General features: G+C 44.2%; 1 protein-coding gene across 2 annotated transcripts in view; it reads right to left on the reverse strand.

Moving 5' to 3' along the window:
• CB4H10orf67 (chromosome B4 C10orf67 homolog) overlaps positions 1-12,051 on the reverse strand; it is a 160,536-nt gene extending 148,485 nt beyond the window's left edge. Inside the window, exon 1 of one of the 2 annotated variants that reach the window (XM_042945106.1) lies at positions 11,873-12,051. In XM_042945106.1, the coding sequence (XP_042801040.1) occupies positions 11,873-12,051 (179 nt within the window). The remainder of the gene's footprint in view (positions 1-11,872) is intronic. The other variant, XM_042945107.1, reaches the window with a different exon arrangement.
• Positions 12,052-20,168: the final 8,117 nt, after the last annotated feature.

Below are 20,168 nucleotides of genomic sequence, written 5' to 3' on the forward strand. Positions count from 1 at the left end.
GAATTCACGAACCGTGAGATCGTGATCAGAGCCAAAGTCCGATACTTAACCTACTGAGCCACCCAGGTGCCCCTGAAATCTTTTAAAACATGATATAAAAACAAAATCATTTTACTTCTAAGTAAGCATCCCATAAAATATAGATAATAAATGTTTCCTAAAATTACTACAGGCCTCCAAATTTCTCTCTTTCTAATCTATCATTCCCATTATCCCTAGAGGTATTTTACGAAAACCTTGGTTGTTTCACTATCCTGCTATAAAAGACTTTGACAGTCTTCCCTTGTCAAAGAGAATTAAATACAGTCTTCTTATTCTGACCTTCAAAATATGGGTGCAAACTACTTGTCTGAGCTTCACACATTTAACAAAGCATAACTGAGTACCTACTTTTTGCTGGACCCTGTTTTGGGCACCAAAGATAATAGGAGTGGACAAGGCAAAGTCTTTGTTCTCACGGAACTTACATTCTAAAGGGAAAGACAACCAGTAAACAAGTGAACAAAAATATGTTATATATTCTGAGGCAGCGATTAACTCATCTCTCATTGCATATACACTATGTACCATGGTCACCTATTAAATGTTCTCAAAATACATCTGTACCTTGGTAGTACCCATAGTCTAAGATACAGTCTCCCCACAGTTTCACCTATTGAAACCATATGTAGTCACTATCTTTTCCAGCTTCCTTTTCCTTCCATTCCCTTCCCTCGCAAGAGTGGAGGAATCAACATCGTGGTCAATGACAAGAGTCAATTTCCCCATGAGAAAGGTTGGAAGCCATGCAGGGGAAAAGGCCAGTAGGCCCAGTAGCCAAGAATGTAGGGTAGTGTGAGAAACAGGAACAGCATCGCAGAGCCAGAATGATCGGGAGACTTGGGTACATTAATGTAATGGATGTAAAAAAGAATGATGAAACTAGGGAACCAGCATTTGGCAACCCCCGCAGAGGCGACTCATTAAGGTGGGAGTCATCAGTGACAGGTAAGGCTGGTCAGCGGAATTTTGATTAAGAGAATTTTTCTTAATCAAAATTTAAGAAATTGTTTCAAAAACTTAAAAATAGAACTACCTTATGTACTAGCAATCCCACTTCTGGGTATATATCCAAAGGAAATGAGTTCATTATCTCAGTATCTAGACCCCACGTTCACTGAAACATTATTCAAAATAGCCAAGAGATGGAAACAACCTAAGTGCCGATTAATGGATAAGTGGATAAAGAAAATATAATGTTTATATACGATGGAATATTATTCCACCATAAAAAAGGGTAACTCTGCCATTTGTGTGACAGCATAGATGAACACTGAGGCCATTATACTACGTAAAATAAGATAGACAGAGGAAGACAAATACTGTATGATCTCATTTATATGTGGAATCTAAAAGAGCCAAACTCACAGAAACAGAGAAAGGAATGGTGGTTGCAGAGGCTGAAGGGTGGGGAAATGGAGAGATGTTAGTCAAACTCCCAATTTTAAGAGAAGGAAGTTCTGGGATCTAATGTACAGCATAGTGATTACAGTCAACAGTACTGTATTGTATATTTGAAAGTTGCTAAGACAGTGAATATTAAATGTCCTCACACACACACGCAAGTAATTATGTGAGGTGATGGATGTTTTAACTAACTTTATTGCAGTAACCACTTTATAATACATACGTATACCAAATCATCACATTATACATCTTAAACGTACATAATGTCAAGTGTCAAATATATCTCAGTGAAGCAAGGGGGGGGAAGGAGATTTTGTAATACCTACTCACAAAATAAAATTTTTCTAATGCTTATTTATTTATTTAGAGAGAGCACGTACACATGGGGGAGGGCCAGAGAGCGAGGGAGAGAGAGAATCCCAAGCAGGCTGTGTTCCGTAGAGTCCAACACGGGGCTCAGTCTCACAAATTTTGAGATCATAACTTGAGCCGAAATCAAGAGCGGGACGCCTAACTGGCTGAGCCAATATATAATAATTTAATTACAAAGGAAATAATAATAATTTATTACAAAGGAAAGAATGGCAAATTTATGATACAGAACCCTGGCAAACACCAACCCAACAAGGTCAAAGTTAAAGCCCCAATGGGGAAACAGACTGAATGACATTTGCCCACTGAAGTTGATGCCCTGGAAAGAGCATATCTCCATTTCTGGGGCATTCCTGCCAAGAATGCATAACCTGAGTCTGGTTACAAGAAAACATCAGATAGAGCTGGTCATCCTACAAAATCTGAAGTCAATACTTTTTAAAAGTGTCAAGGACATAAACGCCAGGGAGAGGCTAAGGAACTCTTCCACACTGAATGTGCCTGAAAGGCCAGGATAGCTAAACACAACACATACGTAGACAGGATCTTGAACAAAAAAGGAAAAAGTTATTGTTAGTACACTGGCACAACTTGAAGGGGCTCGTTGTAGTGCTGGGCTAACGTCGGCTTCCTGATTTTGAGAGCTGTGTGCTAGTTATATAGGAGAATATCCATTTTAGGAAAATCGTACCATAATACCTAGCAGTGGTGGGCACCAATTCTAGAGTTACTCTCAAAATGTTTGAAAAAGACTAACAATAATGAGTGTATGAGTTTTTATATATGTGAATGTGTACAAAGGGAGGGGACAAGGAGGAAGAGGAAGCAGGGAGAGAGGAAAAACAAATATGGTAAAATGTTAAGAATTGAAGAATCTCAGTGAAGGGGATATGAAAGATCTTAGTTCTGTTCTGGCGACTTTTCTGTAGATCCAAAGTAATTTCAGACTAATCTTTTTTTTAAAGTAGGTTTCATGTCCAGCATGGAGCCCAACGGGGGTGAGGGGGCGGGGGTTTGAACTCATGACCGAGAGATCAAGACTCAGTCAGTTGAGCGTCCAACTCTTGGTTTCAGTTTAGGTCATGATCTCATGGTTTCGTGTTTTCTAGCCCTGCATCAGGCTCTGTGCTGGCAGCATGGAGCCGGCTTGGGATTCTCTCTGTCCCTTTCTCTCTGCTCCCCTCTAATTTGTGCTGTCTCTGTCTCTCTCAAAATAAATAAATAAACTTATTAAAAAAGAGAGAGAGAGAGAGAGAGAAAGAGAGATATCAAGACCGGAGCTGAGATCAAGAGTCAGATGTTTAACAGACGGAGCCATCCAGGCGCCCCCAAAGTAAATGATTTTTTAAAAGTCATATGCATTCTTCAAGCAAGCTCAAATTTCCCCACCTTCAACCAGGAAGAACTGTCAATATTTTAGGCCTTAATGAACCATGAAGTGTGACTTTGGAAGCGACATATACCACATTTGTATATGCTACTTCAACCCATTTCCCAAGTCACAGGTAAGGCTGCCAGTTTTTATGGGAGCCCAGAATAAAAGAATCTCGGCTGTAGTGCAAGCTGCTTTTCCACTTGGATGTTATGATCCAGCACATAAAATGGCTCTCATGAGTGCCTATGACAAACGGGGATGATCTGTGACCCTGTGGCAAGCACCACTAAGAACATCACAGCAGAGACCTCTAGGATTTCAGAGCAAATCTTATGCCTTCTTGTACAGATGACTATTATCCTTTTGAGAAACAGCCCTGGCTTGCTAAGGAGCCTGGAAAAGACTGAATACGTAACCGTGAGTCAGCAGGCCTGAGTTTCCCATGACAAACTGGGTTTGATCTGACCCACCAAACCGTAAAATTGGGCATAGGCAGCTTCAGTCTCATAAGATGGAAGGGACATGTAAGAGTCCAGGCTCAAGGAGAAGGGACGACACTTACAGGGAGCATGTGGCTCGCGCTGCATCGCCTCTTCCCCCTCAGTCCACGGCTACGGCCTCATGGGCAGTTCCGTATCATCAGTTGATTGAGGAAGAAGAACTCAAGCCTGGTTAACAGAGGGTGCTGCCGTCAGAAGGGGGATACCTTTAGTCCCACAGCCCTGCTCAGAGGTGACCGTGAAGGACAGCCATGAGGGAAAATCCTTCCACTGAATAGACTTTCATGCAGTACATTTGGTTGTTTACTTTTTCTGGATGAGAGACAGCCAGGATTGCGTATCTGTATCAATTTATGTTCTGTTGTTCAAGTGTTAAGTGGATAATGGTCAGGAACTTGGTAGGAAGAAGACTGAGAAATTGGTGACAAGAAAGTCTGGGGAAGAGTTCTGTGGATGAACGTTGAAGAACAGGCCCAGGCTATAATGATACTTGTGCCCCATGTGAATGCTCACAAAAGGGAATCTACCGCAGAGAAAGTATCCAGTGATCAAGGAGGCAAAATGACATCCTTTGGGGATAGCAGCTGGTTAGTTTCTGCAACCAACCCAGCGCTCGCTCGATGGCCCTTGAACGAAATGGCTATGGTGGCAGGGATGGAGTTCAATGACACGGACTTCCCCTTACGGAGGATGGCCTGGCTGCTGCAAGCACTGAGTGCCTACTCAGCCAACAACACACACCAATCCTGAGTTCCTAACATGGCAGCGTTAACCAGGGGGGCGGGTACCAGCTTGATAACGCTGAACCTCTTCCATCATCCTCCCTGGGATAGACATAAACGCATTCTGCACACGGATTTGCATTCCCTGGTCATAATGCATCTGCCAGAACCACCATCCATCACAGAAGGCCTTATCCGCCATCATGACATGGTGCACACAAGCACTTCTATCAGAAGGTACTCGTTTCACAGCAGAAGTGGAGCCATGGGCTCATGCCCATGGAAATGATTGGTCTGATCACATATCCCATCACCCAGTAGTGGCTGGCCTAATGGAAGGGTAAAATAGCTTACTGCAGATTCCATTACGGCATCTGAGACACAAACCCATGCGAGGATGTGTTTCTGTCTTACACGATACAGTATATGCTTTGAATCAGCACGTGGTGCTCTCATTCCCACAGCCACGGGTCCAGGAACCGAGAGACAGAAGTAAAGTGGCTCCTCTCACTAGGATACCTCGTAACCCACTCCTTAAAGTACTGCTTCCTGTCCCAGCAACTTGACGATCTGCCGGCTTGGAGGTCTTCATTTTCAGGGGGTGATTACTTCCACCCAGAAACACAACAATAATTCCAGCGGGTTAGGTGAGATTTAATTGAACGGTTACCTGGCCACTTCGCTATCCTTTTGCCCTTGAACCAAATTGGAGAGAATGGGGTCTGGCTGAAATGGTTGATTCTGATTACAAAGGGGTTAAGGGGGTTGTTGGTACACAATGGAGTCAGGGAAGGCTACGTTTGGAACCCAGGGGATTCTCTGGGGTACTTTTTAGCATTTCCATGCTGAACGGGAGCAGAATTTGCCACCCCAAAGCATGCCTCTTTGGTATAAGGATTATCTTGAGCGAGTTATTTTTGAGGACCAGCAGGGACAGAAGCTCTGAAAACAGAGCATAAATTGCCCTTTTGTAAGGGACATGTACATTTATGAGGGTTATCTCCATTTGTAAAGGTGTCTCCCAAGCTGTACCAGCAAGAGAAGGAAGACTAAATCTGTAGAAATTTAACAAGGCAAGGACTTAAATCTGCATAACAACCATACCCTCCTTTACTGTGCTTTGCTAGGTAACCTCCCACAACTGGCTCCCTCTTCACCCTCCAACATCTTCTTTTGTCCTTAGGTGGAGATGGTATTTAAAGTGGTAGCTTGGGCCATTTGGGGGGTTACTAAATTTGCTGGGGTATCGTCCATGCATACAGGAGGTATACATGTTATTAAACTTCTCTTTGTTTTTCTACTAGTAATCTGTCTTTTCCTACAGGGGTCTCAGCCAAGAACCTGCCTAGAAGGGTAGAGGGAAAGTTATTTATTTATTTTTTTAAGATTTTAAATAATCTCTACATCCAACATGGGGCTCAAACTCACAAACCTGAGATCAAGAGTCACAGACTCCACTGATTGAGCCAGCCAGGCACCCTGGGAAAGTTATTTTTTCAGAACTCAGGACCTTCAGGAATGAAGATGTGGATCTCCCAGCTGGGTGAAGAACCTCAGCCTGCCTACATCTTCCCCCAAGTCTCTTGGCCACTCGCCACCACTCTCACAAGTTTCTCTGCCACCAGCCATGCTCTCTCCCAAAAGGTCCGAACATCCGCTTTGGACCGGGACGGGGTGGAAGTGTGGGTCTTCTAAATTCTTAGTTCCTTTCTTTTTTACTCTCCCTCTGCCCTTGGGATCACAGCTCCATTCTTCGATTGCTGTGAGGATACTGCTTAAAGTCTTCTTTTACCAACGTTACTGCCTTTTTTGTGGGAAATAAGCCCCATCAAAGGAGGGACATGGAGACTCAGGCACAGCGAGGCAAGGCTTTAGTCAACATTCTTGCAAGAGCGGGTGTCTGACAGACAGGCAGTTACAGCAGGCAATTTATCTCCTAGCGTGCAAGTTCCTCCCCTGACTCCCCATTGGCTGAGTACTACAGACGTTACAGCCTTACCCAGCACCCCCCGCCCCACGCCCATGTAAGCCCCAAAGTACATTCCTTGAGGAGCCACAGAGACTTCAGTTCTTTGGTGCATGCTCATTGCAAAGCCCACAAAAATAAGCCTGCAAGATGGAGAGGGAAGAAGAACCAAGGAGGTGAAGTGTCTAGGGGTTTGGGACTCCATTTGGGGGTGGGGGGTTCGTACATCTTTTCCAATAGGTTGTAAATCTATTGTTAACTAGACAGCACGGCTTTTATTTGGTATTTCGGAAAATGAATCCTCTCACTTCTCGTACTTTTACTAGTTAAAATACTTAAAATTTAATAAGGAACGGGAAATATTCCCCCATTCAAATACTGGCAAGGTTTCTCCCTCTTGTCTAGATCCCGAGTCCTACAGTGATATAATAAATACGAACAATGACTTAACTTGTTTATATTCTACAATGCTGCACATTTCACAGACCTCAGTGCTTCATCCTCCAGTCTAGAAATGCAATCTTTTACCCTCCCTGGTGCCAAGTAGCTCTTTTTTATTATTCGACTTCATTTTTCATTAAGCTTGAACATGTATGTTCTTTCTTTTCCATTTTAAGCAAAAAATCTTTTGTGGACAGTAGGTTTATGGAATGTGGGTAGTTATTATGCATATATAATGTTACATGTCAATTACATGCCAATGACGCTGGTAAAAATAAGTTAAAAGTATTTTTAAAACACCTCCAATACATATATTTTCAGGATATGATTTACATATTTGGCATAACGTTTTCAGTTATTCCTTCTGGTGCTATAATGTTATAATACTACAATACGATGCTTTAAAATCAAGTCCAAAAATTCTATAGATACCTCCTACAGAGCATCTAAAAATTATATTAAGCACTATGTATTGAGTGCTTAACTTGTCCCGTGTGGTTGTTAAGATATATGCATTAACACGCACATTTTCCCTTCAGGTTATCCTCCCAATAATTTCATAAGAGAGATACTGACTTTCTTGTTTTGAAGATGTAGAAACCAGGATTTGAAGAGAGGAAATAACTCCTCTAGAATCATAAGCCTGAAGTGACAGATTCCAATTCTCCATCCCTAGTGGGAACAGGCTCACGGCTCCAAGGTCTCTCGAGTCTTAAATTTTTGTATAATCGACTCAGAAAGATCTGGCTCATTCAGGATCTAAGTGAAACATGACGGTTCATTCTTCAGTTTCCCATCACATTCCAAATGTCTCTAATTTTAAATGGCAGCCCCCGTGCCTAGAATGGAAACCCACATCACAACAAATTAGCTAAGTGGTTCCTACACAGTCCTTATTTATAGTCTCAGCAATTCAACTTCTGAATAATGGCTTGATTGTTGTGCATAAAATACAATCTTGGAAAGATGACGATTGTGTTTTTTTTAATAAACTAGATACAAAATTAACATGTAAATTTATTATAGAAAACAGACCCATGAATATTTATTAATAGAATGCAATGATACTTCTCACTGAATCCCAGAATAGACTACCCTAACAAATGCTCATTAATGAATTAGTCGAAGAAGATGACATTCGGCATGCTAAACTTTCACCGTGGCGTACTGTTCAATTTGAAATAAGAAAAACATTGCTTCCCTCTTTCTTTCCTCCAAGAATACACAACTATGATGTAGCCCAGGCTCAAAGAGACTTCTCTCGGTTATGCCCACTTCCTAGGTGATCTCACCAAGTCCTCCAGCCTCTCTGTCTCTGTGCTAATTACTCCCAAATTGATGTAGCCAGCCTGGACCTCTCTTCTGGACATCAGACTTGAAGAGAAGCAGAATATGGTACCTCAAAGTATGCCTCTTTGGCACGAGGATTATTGTGAGTCAATTATTCTGAGAACTGAGAGAAGCTCTGAAAACAAAGCAGAAGTTATCCTTCTGTAAATTTACATTTATAAAGAATATATCATATTCTTTATATTTATATTACATATATTACATAATATATTTTATAAATTTACATTTACAAATATTGCCATTTGGAAGTGTCTTCCTCTCCAGACCAGGAAGAAAAGGATGAGTAAATCACAGGAGAAGCTTACCAATGAGAAGGCGCCAATTTAAATCTGCATAACAGCCATGCTTTTGTTTACTGTGCTTTTCCTGAATATCTCCCATAACTCACTCTTCCCCTCTACCCAACCTCCATCTTTTGTGTTTAGGTGATGGTATTTAAGGTGCTGGCTGGGCCATTTCGAGGAGTTACTCAGTTTTCCTGGGTATCTCTCGTGTATGTATACAAGAGGCATACGCCCTATTAAACTTCTGTTTGTTTGTTTTTTCCTGTTAATCTATCTTTTATTATGGGGTTGGTCTCATCTGAGAACACAGAAAGGTAAAGGCAAAATGATTTTCCCCCCCATACCACCTAACTGGTCTACCCGTTTCTGCCCTTATCTTCATTATAATCTATTATCAAAACAGCAGCCAGAGTAATCCAGTTGAAAGATTAATCATATGAAATTGTTTCTCTGTTCCAATCCCCACCCCACCCCCACCCCGCAATGGCTTCCCATCTTTGACAGTGTGATTTATAAGAAATATATATTTTGGTCTTCATCCAAGGTTCCGGCCTCAAAGCTCCCAAGACCCTTGGAATTTCTTGAATGACAAGGGCAATAGGATCATCTTTTGTTATATTTGGTCTCTTGACCTCAGTTCCTGAAATAGCTTCAATGTGGAAAAAGGTCAACTGTGTGTCTTTTGTAATTCATAACAAACTCCTTTGAACCACACCTTAGTTGATGTTCCTAAGGGGGCTTGTGAAAAGCCCCTAAGGATGGAGGCTGGTTGCAAGGGAAACCAACCACAATTAGAGGGTGGAACCTGTCAGTCCCATGACCAGACCTCTCTCTGAAGGGGCTGGAGGTAGACCCAATCACCAGAAGCCAATGATTTCAATCAATTGGGCCTCTGTAATGAAGCCTCCATAAAAATCTCTGAACTACAAGGCTCAGCGAGCTTCTGGGTTGATGAACAAGAACACAGCCAGGTGCCAGGAGGGTGGCACACTCCAAACTCCATGGGGAGAGAAGTTTCTGTGCTCTGGCCCCTTCAAGACCTCACCCTATGTGTCTCTTTATCTGGTCATGTATGTATTTGTCTCCTTTACTACCCTGAGTTCTAGGAGTGGCTCTAGCAAATTAATTGAACCCACAGAGGGAGTTAGGGGAAGCGCTCACTTAAGGCTGAATGGTCAGAAGCACAGGTAACAACCTGGATTTGCAACTGGCACCTGAAGTGGGGTGGGGGAGAGCAGGCTGGTGGGACTGAGCCCTTGACCTGTGGTGTCTGAGGCCGTCTCTAGGTAGCAGTGTCAGCACTGAGTTAAAGTGTAGGACACTCAGTCAGTGCTGACATTTGAATTGCTTGGCGGTGCTGAAAATCACATCTGATACCTTACTGAAAGTCAAAGCTGAGGTCCTTCTGATGATCCAGGTCCCGCACCACCATCTGGCACTGTCCCCCTTACGTCTGACCTCCTCTCCACTGCGCTCCCCTCTCTCTGCTGCAGGCACACAGGGGTCCTGGCTGGGCCCCAGACACCCAGCCCCACCCCTTCCGGCTTCCTGTGCTTTGCCCGGAACACTTTGTCCCCTGAGAGATCAGGATGGTCCCCCCACCCCCAGCCTGCATTTCTTCACTCCAGTGTCATCTCTGAGAAGCTTTCCTTGACCACAGTGTTGATGAGGGAGTGTGGGGCAAGCTGGAGGCAAAGTACAGGCTCACAGCACCCCCGCCCCCGGAGGTGAGACATGTAATTCCTTGGATACTCCAAGCTACCCCAAAACAGGAAAGGACCAAAAAAAAAAAACAAAAAAACAAACAAACAAAAACAACCCACAAGTGGCTAAACTGTTTACGAGAAAAGGGCAATCAAGGCAATCCCATCAACAGCCTAAAAGTCCAGGAGTCTTAATGTTAATGCTTTGCTAGAGGGAAAACCCACCTTAGCTTGACAACAGCTAGGCCTCCAGTAAGTCTTTAGCATGTGAAATTCTCTTCCGAAACTCCCTCTAGACTTTATCTCCCCCCTTCCACCAAATGGTCACCCCCCACACCTGCAGCGCAGCTCGTCCTGCCCACGGGTCCTGTCCCTGCGCTTCGATAAAATCACTTTTTTGCACCAAAGACATCTTCCAAAATTCTTTCTTGGTTGTTGGCTCCGGACCCTACCAACCAAGCCCCCATCACCCTAAAACTTCATCAGTGTCTAAAATTACCATCCGCTTCCCCACTCCATACACTAGCTCCTCTGCTCCCTCCCTGCTATCCCGTCCTCAGGGCTTACAGGCTAACTTATTTATCGTCTAGTTTGCTGGCTCATCATCGGTTTCCTGACTAGAAAGGCGGGGCTCCAGAGGAGGCGGAGGCTGCTGCTTGCCCGCTGCCAACCTGTGCCCTAAACCCAGGATGGCAGACAGCACTCCAGCCTCTTCTACCAGAGCACCAACCCGGTCCCCCTGGCACTCGGGGTGAAGAGGAATTCACGTGGGCATCAGCGGCTCCTTTGTTTGGGCCCCAAGCATGCCCTGGGCACCTGGTACGTCACCTTGTCCGCTGAGCGGGGCCGGTGTGTTTTGTGGGAGAGCCACACGCCACGCAATGCCCAGGCAGGAAGTCATTCCTAGCAGTAAACAAGCCGAACAGGTTAGACACTGTGCCCATGGTGCTTATTACGTGCCACCGGCAATATGTGACTTTCACAACCACCAAAAAAACCTGATCGAACACGCACCCACTTAAGCAGCACCGGCTCACTGGGTCAGTCCCCACCATCGGGCGAGTACGGTGCTCGCCCTTTCTTCTCACTCCGGAGCCTCAGTGTGTGGGACTTGCCTCTAAGCCGCCCACCTGGCACCGTGAGACCCCTGACTTGGAGAATTTTAAGTGCTTGCACACGGTAGCTAACCTAGTGCCGGCCACTTACTGATTTCAGAAAGAAAAATACATTTTCTCAGATACATCAGCTCTATGTTATCCAAACAAAATGTGGCGGGGGGGGGTGGGGGTGGGGGGCAAAGGGTCACAGGAGGGAGGAGACGTAAAGAAAACATCAAGAAATAACTAGAATATTGGCAAACACCTACAGGGTACTATGTATATATATATGTATGGCACACTTCTAAACACGTTACCCACACGTACCCATTTCATGTTCACTGTGGGCTATGAAGTAGGTGCTGCTCGGCACCACCCCGGCTGCTTTCCCAGCAGGTGACTGAGACAGAGTTTTTAGGTGACTCGCCCAACTCAGGGGCCCTGCAGTGGGTCGCAGGATTTGAACTCCGGCCCTCTGGCTCCAGAACCCGTGCTCTCAGTTTAGTGAATACACTTAAGAAATCAGACCAGCAGGGCCGTGGCCCGGGGCGCGGGCGCGGAGGCGCGGGAAAGGGGCGCGCGGACGAGGGGTGGCGCTGCGGCTCGCGCGGGTCACCTGGGGCTGAACCGGCATTGCTCAAGAGTCGACTCGAGGCTCTCGAGGATCTTCCAGCACTCCTCGGTCTCGGGCGTGTCGCCCTTGCCCGCCATCGGAGCCCGCGGCTCAGCCGGCCGCCTCCCGCGAAGCTGGGGGCTCGGGGGAGTCGGAGTCCGGAACCCCGCGTCCGTTGCCATGGCGACCCCTGGGGGCGGGCGGAGCGCGGGAATGGGCGGCGCCTGCGCGGAGGGGCCCGGGCGGCTGGCACCGCGCGTCTGACTCTGGGCTTCCCGACCCGGCGCCCAGTGCCCCGGGCGCCCACCGCCAGGCCGCCGCAGAAGTGTCCCCGGAAAAGCTGGACCCGTCTAGCCGCCCCTGCAGCATCCCACCACACCCCCTCCTCTCCTTGCCGCCCCTTCTCCCGAGCGCCTTTCTTTTCACACGAACACCCCTCCCCACGCGACGTTCGAACGAAAATCGGCGACCGTCGCCTCCGTGGCCGTCCACCCTGCGCCAAAAGGCGCCCTCCCGGCGGACGACAAATAGCCATGCTCGGGACCTAAGGACCCTCGGGCGCCCGGAGCAGTGCCTTAATAAGAAGGAAGAGGGCTGCCTGATGAATTGCCTACACCTGCCACTTGACCACAGACGTAGGCGTTCGTGGACAAAAAATTCTTTGCACACATTCAACAGCCTACATTCCTACTTAGTATGAAGGTCAGAATTCCGGCGTTAGGTTTTAAGCGATGAAGTGTCGTGTGGAATTTATTGTTGCAAAGTGTCTAAAATCGTAAGAGAAACTGCTTAATGGTCACGCTGGTGTTCATCCGTTATTCTAAATTACGTGTTGACAATGGTGATACATCGTTTCTAATGTCATAGTATGTCATTTGCTAGTTTTAGAGCTAAGTAGACTAGATTTCCATTTCAACACATGGGCTACAGGAAAACAATATTTTCTCTCATAATCATGTGAAAACAAAGTAAGTTTGATATTGGCAGCTCAAACTACAAAAAGGAAATTAGGTAGCATTAACACTGCTCTTGTATTTAAAGATAAAGACCGAAGGCCCCAATCCGAAGACGACTAAAAAATTAACCGCAACCAATGCCAACATGATCTTCTGTAAAGTTTTGTTTTCCTTTGAGAAGGTGAAGAGAGAAAGTGTTACTTTTATTTTATGTAGGTTTTAATTTTCAAAATCTAACTTCTAAGTCTCTTGAGGGAAATTTCATCATAATCAAAAAGTATATTAAAAGAGAGAAATGTATAAATCTATAATTATCTTAAGTGATTTTTTTTATCACAGTGCACATAAAAATTCTAAAAGGTAAAATTAAAAATGTAAATTGGTTAGGGGCACCTTGGGTGTCTCAGTGGGTTAAGCGTCTGACTTCCGCTCAGGTCATGATCTCACGGTTCATGGGTTCTAGTCCCAATTCGGGCTCTGTGCTGACTGCTCTGAGCTTGGAGCCTGCTTCGGATTCTATGTTTCCCTTTCTCTCTCTCTCTCTCTCTCTCTCTCTCTCTCTGCCCCTCCCCCTCTCATGCTTTGTCTTGAGCATTGGGTGTTGTATGGAAACCAATTTGTCAATAAATTATATTAAAAAATAAAACGTATTATCTCAAAGGAAAAAAAAAAACTTAGAAATCTGTTGTTTAAAAAAAAATGTAATCTGGTTAGGACTGGGCTAAGGTGGTGAAAAGACCGTGACAAGCTGTTGGCCGCTTCCGTTAATGCAATTCAAAGTGAGCATTTTGAAACTGAAGAGGGACATCTCACTTCATGAGTCATTGGTCAGCTCTGTGCAGCATTTGTTGGCTGATACGGACATAGTTACACCATCCCACGAAAACATGGACTGAACAAAACTTCTTTGTTTCAAGCCTTGCTAGAGCATATCAAAGAGTTTCAGATTTCAGTGTCTGGGAGACCAAGTTATGAGCAGGATTGTTTTTGAAACTATTAACTACCTAAGCACTTCTCTTGTTGTCAGTTACCTACGTTTACCTCTCAGGCGTTCTGCCTTATAAAACTGGTCATTTCAGATCATGTTCTCACCTATAAACAACTGGGGTTGGCCCTGTCAAAGCATTTGTCATACTAAATCCAGGCTCTTGAATCGCAGGATGAATTAATTGATGGTTTTTGGTGGAAAGCTCACGAGCTCTGGAGTAAACATTAAAAATAAATAAATCCTGTGAAATTTAGCTGCTTTAGAAGATTGGAAAATTGATTCAGCATCTCCAAGCCTCTTTTTTCTCACCAGTAAAAACTGGCTAATCAACCTTTCTCAGGATGGTTGGGAGCAATCTATAAAGGAAGAAAAGCACACGGCTCAAGCAGCACATGGTAAAACAGATCCTAACCAGGCCTGTAACAAAGCGGGTCCCTCCTTTCTAAACCATAGCTAAGGAATACACTGTTTAAAGTTTTCCATTTTCCGGGCGCCTGGGTGGCTCAGTCGGTTAGGCGTCCGACTTCGGCTCAGGTCGTGATCTCGTGGTCCGTGAGTTCAAGCCCCGCGTCGGGCTCTGTGCTGACTGCTCAGAGCCTGGATCCTGTTTTGGATTCTGTGTCTCCCTCTCTCTGACCCTCCCCGATTCATGCTCTGTCTCAAAAATAAATAAGCGTTAAAAAAAAAAAAAATTAAAGTTTTCCATTTTTAAAAAGGTGAAATGTCTTATAAGCTAAAATAATTTTTACTTTTTAAGTTAATAGTTAAGTTTACTTTTTAAGTTAAAGTTTTTAACTTTGTGTTCCTTGCGACATGATTTTAACTTTTCAAATGCTTCTTTGAAACGGGTATAAATGTAATGTGTGTTTATATGAAAATATCACCCACCAATTATTAAGAGTGATAACATCTCAGATTAAACAGCATGAGGATTTGATTACGAGTCAAGTGCTGACTCTAAACATAGTAATTTATATATTCCACTTGGATATTATCGGTCCTGTAGTCTAATAAAAGCCAAGAGTTTTCAGGTTAGGTTTGTAATTTAAATTCTTTCTGGAGTCATCATATGTAAAGTGCTTATTTTTCTTTTATCACCAGCTGTAATCTGTGATTATGTGGTGCAGGCTCTGTTAGGTAAACTTGTTTTATGTTGTGCTTCATCCATAACCCAAGGTCTTAAATAAAGGGTTGGGAAAGGAAATGGCCAGGTCTTTAGCCAGGACAATATTATACTACTAAATCCTTTATGGAAAACCTCCTGAGACTGGATCATTTTTATGTCTTAAATTTTGCTGCAATGACATAGCATATCCACTCTTGTAAAAATCCATTGGTAAGTGTTCGTCACGTGGCTAGAGCTGAAAACCAAGATGGGAAGTATGATGGGAGCTGGGCAGGAGCAGTCTTGATGTGGAATTTGGATCTTACTGCCAAATGTCCTTGAGTGCTGTGATAGAGGATATCCTCTATTTGGAGCTGGTCTAGATGTTTAAAAGGGAGATCAGTAAAAATGTGAAAAAAAAGATGGTAGGGCTTAGCCGTCTGCCGAAGTCAGTCCACCTGCAAGAAGGTTTGTGACCTTGCTGCCGAGGGAAATTCGGGAAGTCTCCTGGGTCTGGCCAACTGACCATAGTGGGTCTGCATGCCTGCCAACACAGCCTGGCAACTTTGCAACATATACAGTGCAATATGTATATACTGCAAATTGCAATATGCAGTGAAGTGACTCTGGAAAGGTAGAAGTCTGAATGGAGAAAAATATAAAAGGGCGATTACCATAGTTCGTGCAGTCTGAGATTTCAACGAAAGACGGTAAAGGTATGAATCCTAGAATCAGTGAAAGAAATAATAAGAATTGATGAGACGAAGCCCTTTTCTGGGGGCTCCGTTTCATCAGACCACAGAAGGCTGGGATTTACTGTCACGAGGAGTGGAACACTCATCAGACTGCCATAAATCAGCTACGTAGGACCGTCTAGTTGTCTGTTCTATTTCTAGTGCCACAGGGTAATTCAGATCCTTGGATATATAGATTCACACAAAAGACATAATCTAGATAGCAGACATCTGGTTTTGGTTAGCGTGAGTATTCCCCTGTGCTTTGACCTAAGTGAATTGATAAATAAGATACAGTGCTTAGACCTTCTACTGGAGGACCAGACTTAGAGACAAGACGTTCCCCACAACGAACCACCAGGTCGGGCTTTGCCTAGAAAGTCAGCTCGGCTCTTGGACTAGTATTCCAGCGAGTGTAATATGAACACCTTCATTGTCCTTCTGCTTCGAACTCCATCTCAGAAACGTGGAGTAAAACATTCTAATTTAGCAATTTTGAGAACTCATGGGGAATATTGGACACAGAAGAATTCGGTAGTGTGAAACTCCAATTTGTTATTGTTATGCCTGTTTATTTACCTAGAAAGGCTTCAAGGTACCCCGAGAGGGACTCATGCTACCGGGGTTCTGCTCGACCAAGGTGCTGATCAGGAGCTCACAGTCTACGATGGCACATCCACTCTTGCTCAAATCAGGAAGTTCAAACTTACTGAAGGGGCTACTCCAAGCTCTGCTGTTAACTGTTCTAGATCAACAAGCCACGCCATGCTACTTAATATACCAGATGTCAGCAGTGGGTTTTTGTTGGTGAACGTAGTGGCCCAGTGACTAGCGCAGTAGATGTTAGAAGTGGGCTTAAACTGGTGAACTTGAAGATCTTCGAGCTATGTAGGTCAGCCAACATCGTTCAGAAACCCTCTCTACCTTGCAGGAAAAGTATGCAAGAGTCTCAGGGAGGCTGGAACTTAAACCTTGAGAGATGGGGCTTGGAGCTTGATCCCCTGCAGTCCCCTGTCCAGCCTTTGATTTGTAATTGCCTGATGCCTACTAACAGGGACTAGGATCTTGCTTCTGGAATGTTATCACATCGGCTTCGAAGGAATCATTCATGCCTGCCGTTAGGGCACCTACCAGGACAGAAAGGTGGGGCTCTGGAGACCTCCACAAATAGCCTGCATAAACCTCTTTGGGTCTGCTTGCCATGAGTGTTTTTAAAAATAAATGTGAGAGGGGCACCCGGGTGTCTCAGTAGGTTAAGAGTCCAGCTTTGGCTCAGGTCATGATCTCACAGTTAGTGAGTTCGAGCCCCACATAGGCTCTCTGCTGTCAGTGCAGAGCCTGCTTAGGATCCTCGTCTCCCTCCCTCTCTGCCCTTCGCCCCCCCACATGCTCTCTCTCCCTCTCTCAAAAATAAATAAACATTAAAAAAATTTTTTTAATCAAAAAAATGTGGGAGAGTTGCTTTCTTTTTTTTTTTTTATTTTTTTTCAACTTTTTTTTTTTTTTTTTTTTTTTTTTTTGAGAGACAGAACTTGAGCAGGGGAGGGGCAGAGAGAGAGAGAGACACAGAATCTGAAACAGGCTCCAGGCTCTGAGCTGTCAACACAGAGCCCAACGTGGGGCTTAAACTCACGAACCATGAGATCACGACCTGAGCCAAAGTTCAGATGCTCAACTGACTGAGCCACCCAGGCATCCTGAGACTTGCTTTCAATATGAGCAAGCTGAGAGCGAGGAGGTGGGGAGTAGCCAACCTTTACCTTCATCAAATTTCTTTGAAGGATATAGCATCGATGCAAAGAAACGTAAGAATTGTGCGTGACCAAATGAAGTCAGTGTTCTAGGAAGCCAGAAGACGTAATCAAATCTTTTTCATTGTAACTGATTTTGACGTGTAAAATCTGTATCTGTTTAATTCGTCCTTGAATATTCCCAGCCCAAGCCTGTGCCATCCACATAGTAAGAATTCAGTAAGAATTTGTCCAATGAATCAGTGATGGGGAAATTCTGAATAAGTTCCTTTAAAAGAGCTATTTCTTAAGCATAATGTACCTCCGTGGTTCACACTAGGAACTAGGCAGGCAAATACTGTTGGCTGCTATTTTTAGGCGGGGGGAGACATTAATCCAGACTGCCAAAGCCAGATGGCTGCCTGAAATCCCATACCCCATGGCAGGGGGGAGAAGGAGCTGTTTGGGCCAGAAAGACCCTGTTTCTCTGCTGCCTCATTCTTTATGAAGAAGGAAACTCCCATCATCAATGTACAAGTGGAAAGGAGGGAAGGATTGCAAGTGGTGAGTTCCCATCAGGAAATTCTAGGTCTAGGTTCAAGCCACCAATTGAAATGATTGGCCCGGTAAGGAAAAATTGTATGTTTGACTATAATGGTTAATTCTGTACATCAAATTGGCTGGGCCACATTGCCCAGATATATGGCCAAATATTATTCTAGATGCTTCTGTGGTGGTTTTTGGATGAGATTAGCATTTAAGTTGGTAGATTTGGAATAAAACCTATTATCCTCCATTATGTGGGTGGGCCTCATCCAATTAGTCGAAGGCCTGAATAGCACGAAAGACTGCCCACTCTTGAGCAAAAGGGCACTCTGCAGCCGGTGGCCTCTAGACTCGAACTTAGCTCTTTTCTAGGTCTTCCGCCTGGTGACCTGAAGGTTACAACTGTCTCATTAGCTCCTCCCTGGATCTCCATCCTGCCTTCCAGGCCCTGCAGATTTTAGACTTGCCGGCCTCCATAGTCGCGTGAACTGATTCCCTAAAATAAATCTCTCTATACATCGTATTCGTTCTGTTTCTCTGGAAAACCCTGGCTAACACAGTGACCAATGAAAAATTAATAAATTAATCAAAGGATACTCTTATATTCTTTGCAGCTCTTACATGATATCAATAATAGTAAATGTGATGGTTAGTTGTTTTTTTTTTCCCTTTCTTTTCTTTCTTTCTTTCTTTTTTTTTTAAAGAGAGAGTGTGCACGTGAAAGCAGAGAAAGGGCAGAGAGAGAGAGAAAGAGAGCATCTTTTGTTTTTTAAGTTTATTTATTTACTTTGGCGGGGAGGGGCAGAGAGAGAGGGAGAGAGAGAGAATCCCAAGCAGGCTCTGCGCTGTCAGCCCAAAGCCCGATGCAGGTCTAGCAGTCACGAGCCGTAAGATCATGACCTGAGCCAAAATCAAGAGTCAGATGCTTAACTGACTGAGCCACCCAGGTGTCCCTGTGATGGTTAGTTTTATGTGTCAACTTGACTGGGCCAAGGGATTCCCAGATAGCTGGTAAAACATTATTTATGGATACGTCTGTGAGGATGTTCCTGGAAAAGATTGGGATTTGAATCAGGAGACTGGGTAAAGAACTACCCCCCTCCCCCCCCCCCCCAAACTAATGTAGGTGGGCATCATCCAATCTGTTGAGAGACTGTATAGAACAGCAAGGGGGAGGAAGGACTACTTAGCTTTCTGCTTGAGCTGTGACAGACACCCTCTCCTGCCCTCAGACATTCACGCTCGTGGTTCCCCAGCCTTTGAACTTGGACAAGGATTTAGACCATGGGTTCTTGGTTCCCATGCCTCCCAGTGCAGGCTGGAACTACACCACCGGCTTTCCTGGGCCTCTAGCATGCAGACCATAGGGTGTAAGACTTCTCAGCCTCCACAGTCACATGAACCAACCCTTTATAACAAATCTTTCTTATTGATTCTGTGTCTCTGGAGAACCCTGACGGATACAGTAAATATATTAAAAGGACTGAAAAAAATAATCGCTACAAGTCTAATCTTTACTGAGGGCTTACTATGTGTCGGCAACTTTTTTAGGCATTTAACACATCCCTTTGATTACCTGCAATTTAAAAATGAGAAAATGGAGACACCAAGAGGTTCATTTACTTGCCCACGTTCACAGTTTTCAGGGGTGAAATTGGAATCCGAACACAGACAGTTTTGTTCCAGAACCTAACACGCTTCATCATGATGCTATATTGCCTCACTGAAGCATCACGAGGAGCGAATTATTTCAGTTCTTTCCATAATGTTCGTTTTTGCAAATGGCCTACAAAGTATCTCTCAAACTGTCAAGTACATATTAGCCACGTAACTATGGATCTGTGTTGCTGGGTTTGCTGTAGAGAAATACACTAACACCCTGTATAACTGGAGCCTGGTTATCAGAGAAATTCACCTTTGTGCAATATTCATGAGCACTAGAAATTAAGCAAAAGACCTGTGAGCCTAAAGAGGCTACAAAGTTCATGCCTAAATCCTAATTGCTTTGCTCCTAGGAAAGCTTCTTAACCCATTACTTAGACCCTATATATCTTTACCATTATGTACAGTCCCAACAGAGTTGGAAATCCGCTGTCTGCCTCTACAGCCAAGAAAAGTGTCCTAAAAATTATTCTGGCTGAATTCATTCTCTGAGATGGTTTGATATAACTGAAATTTTATCTTATTCTTTAAACAAAAGGTGACATTTCTTTGTTACTCCCATGAGATTGCTTTGTGTT

The sequence above is a fragment of the Panthera leo genome, chromosome B4 (assembly GCF_018350215.1).
Source record: "Panthera leo isolate Ple1 chromosome B4, P.leo_Ple1_pat1.1, whole genome shotgun sequence".
NCBI classification, from domain to species: domain Eukaryota; kingdom Metazoa; phylum Chordata; class Mammalia; order Carnivora; family Felidae; genus Panthera; species Panthera leo.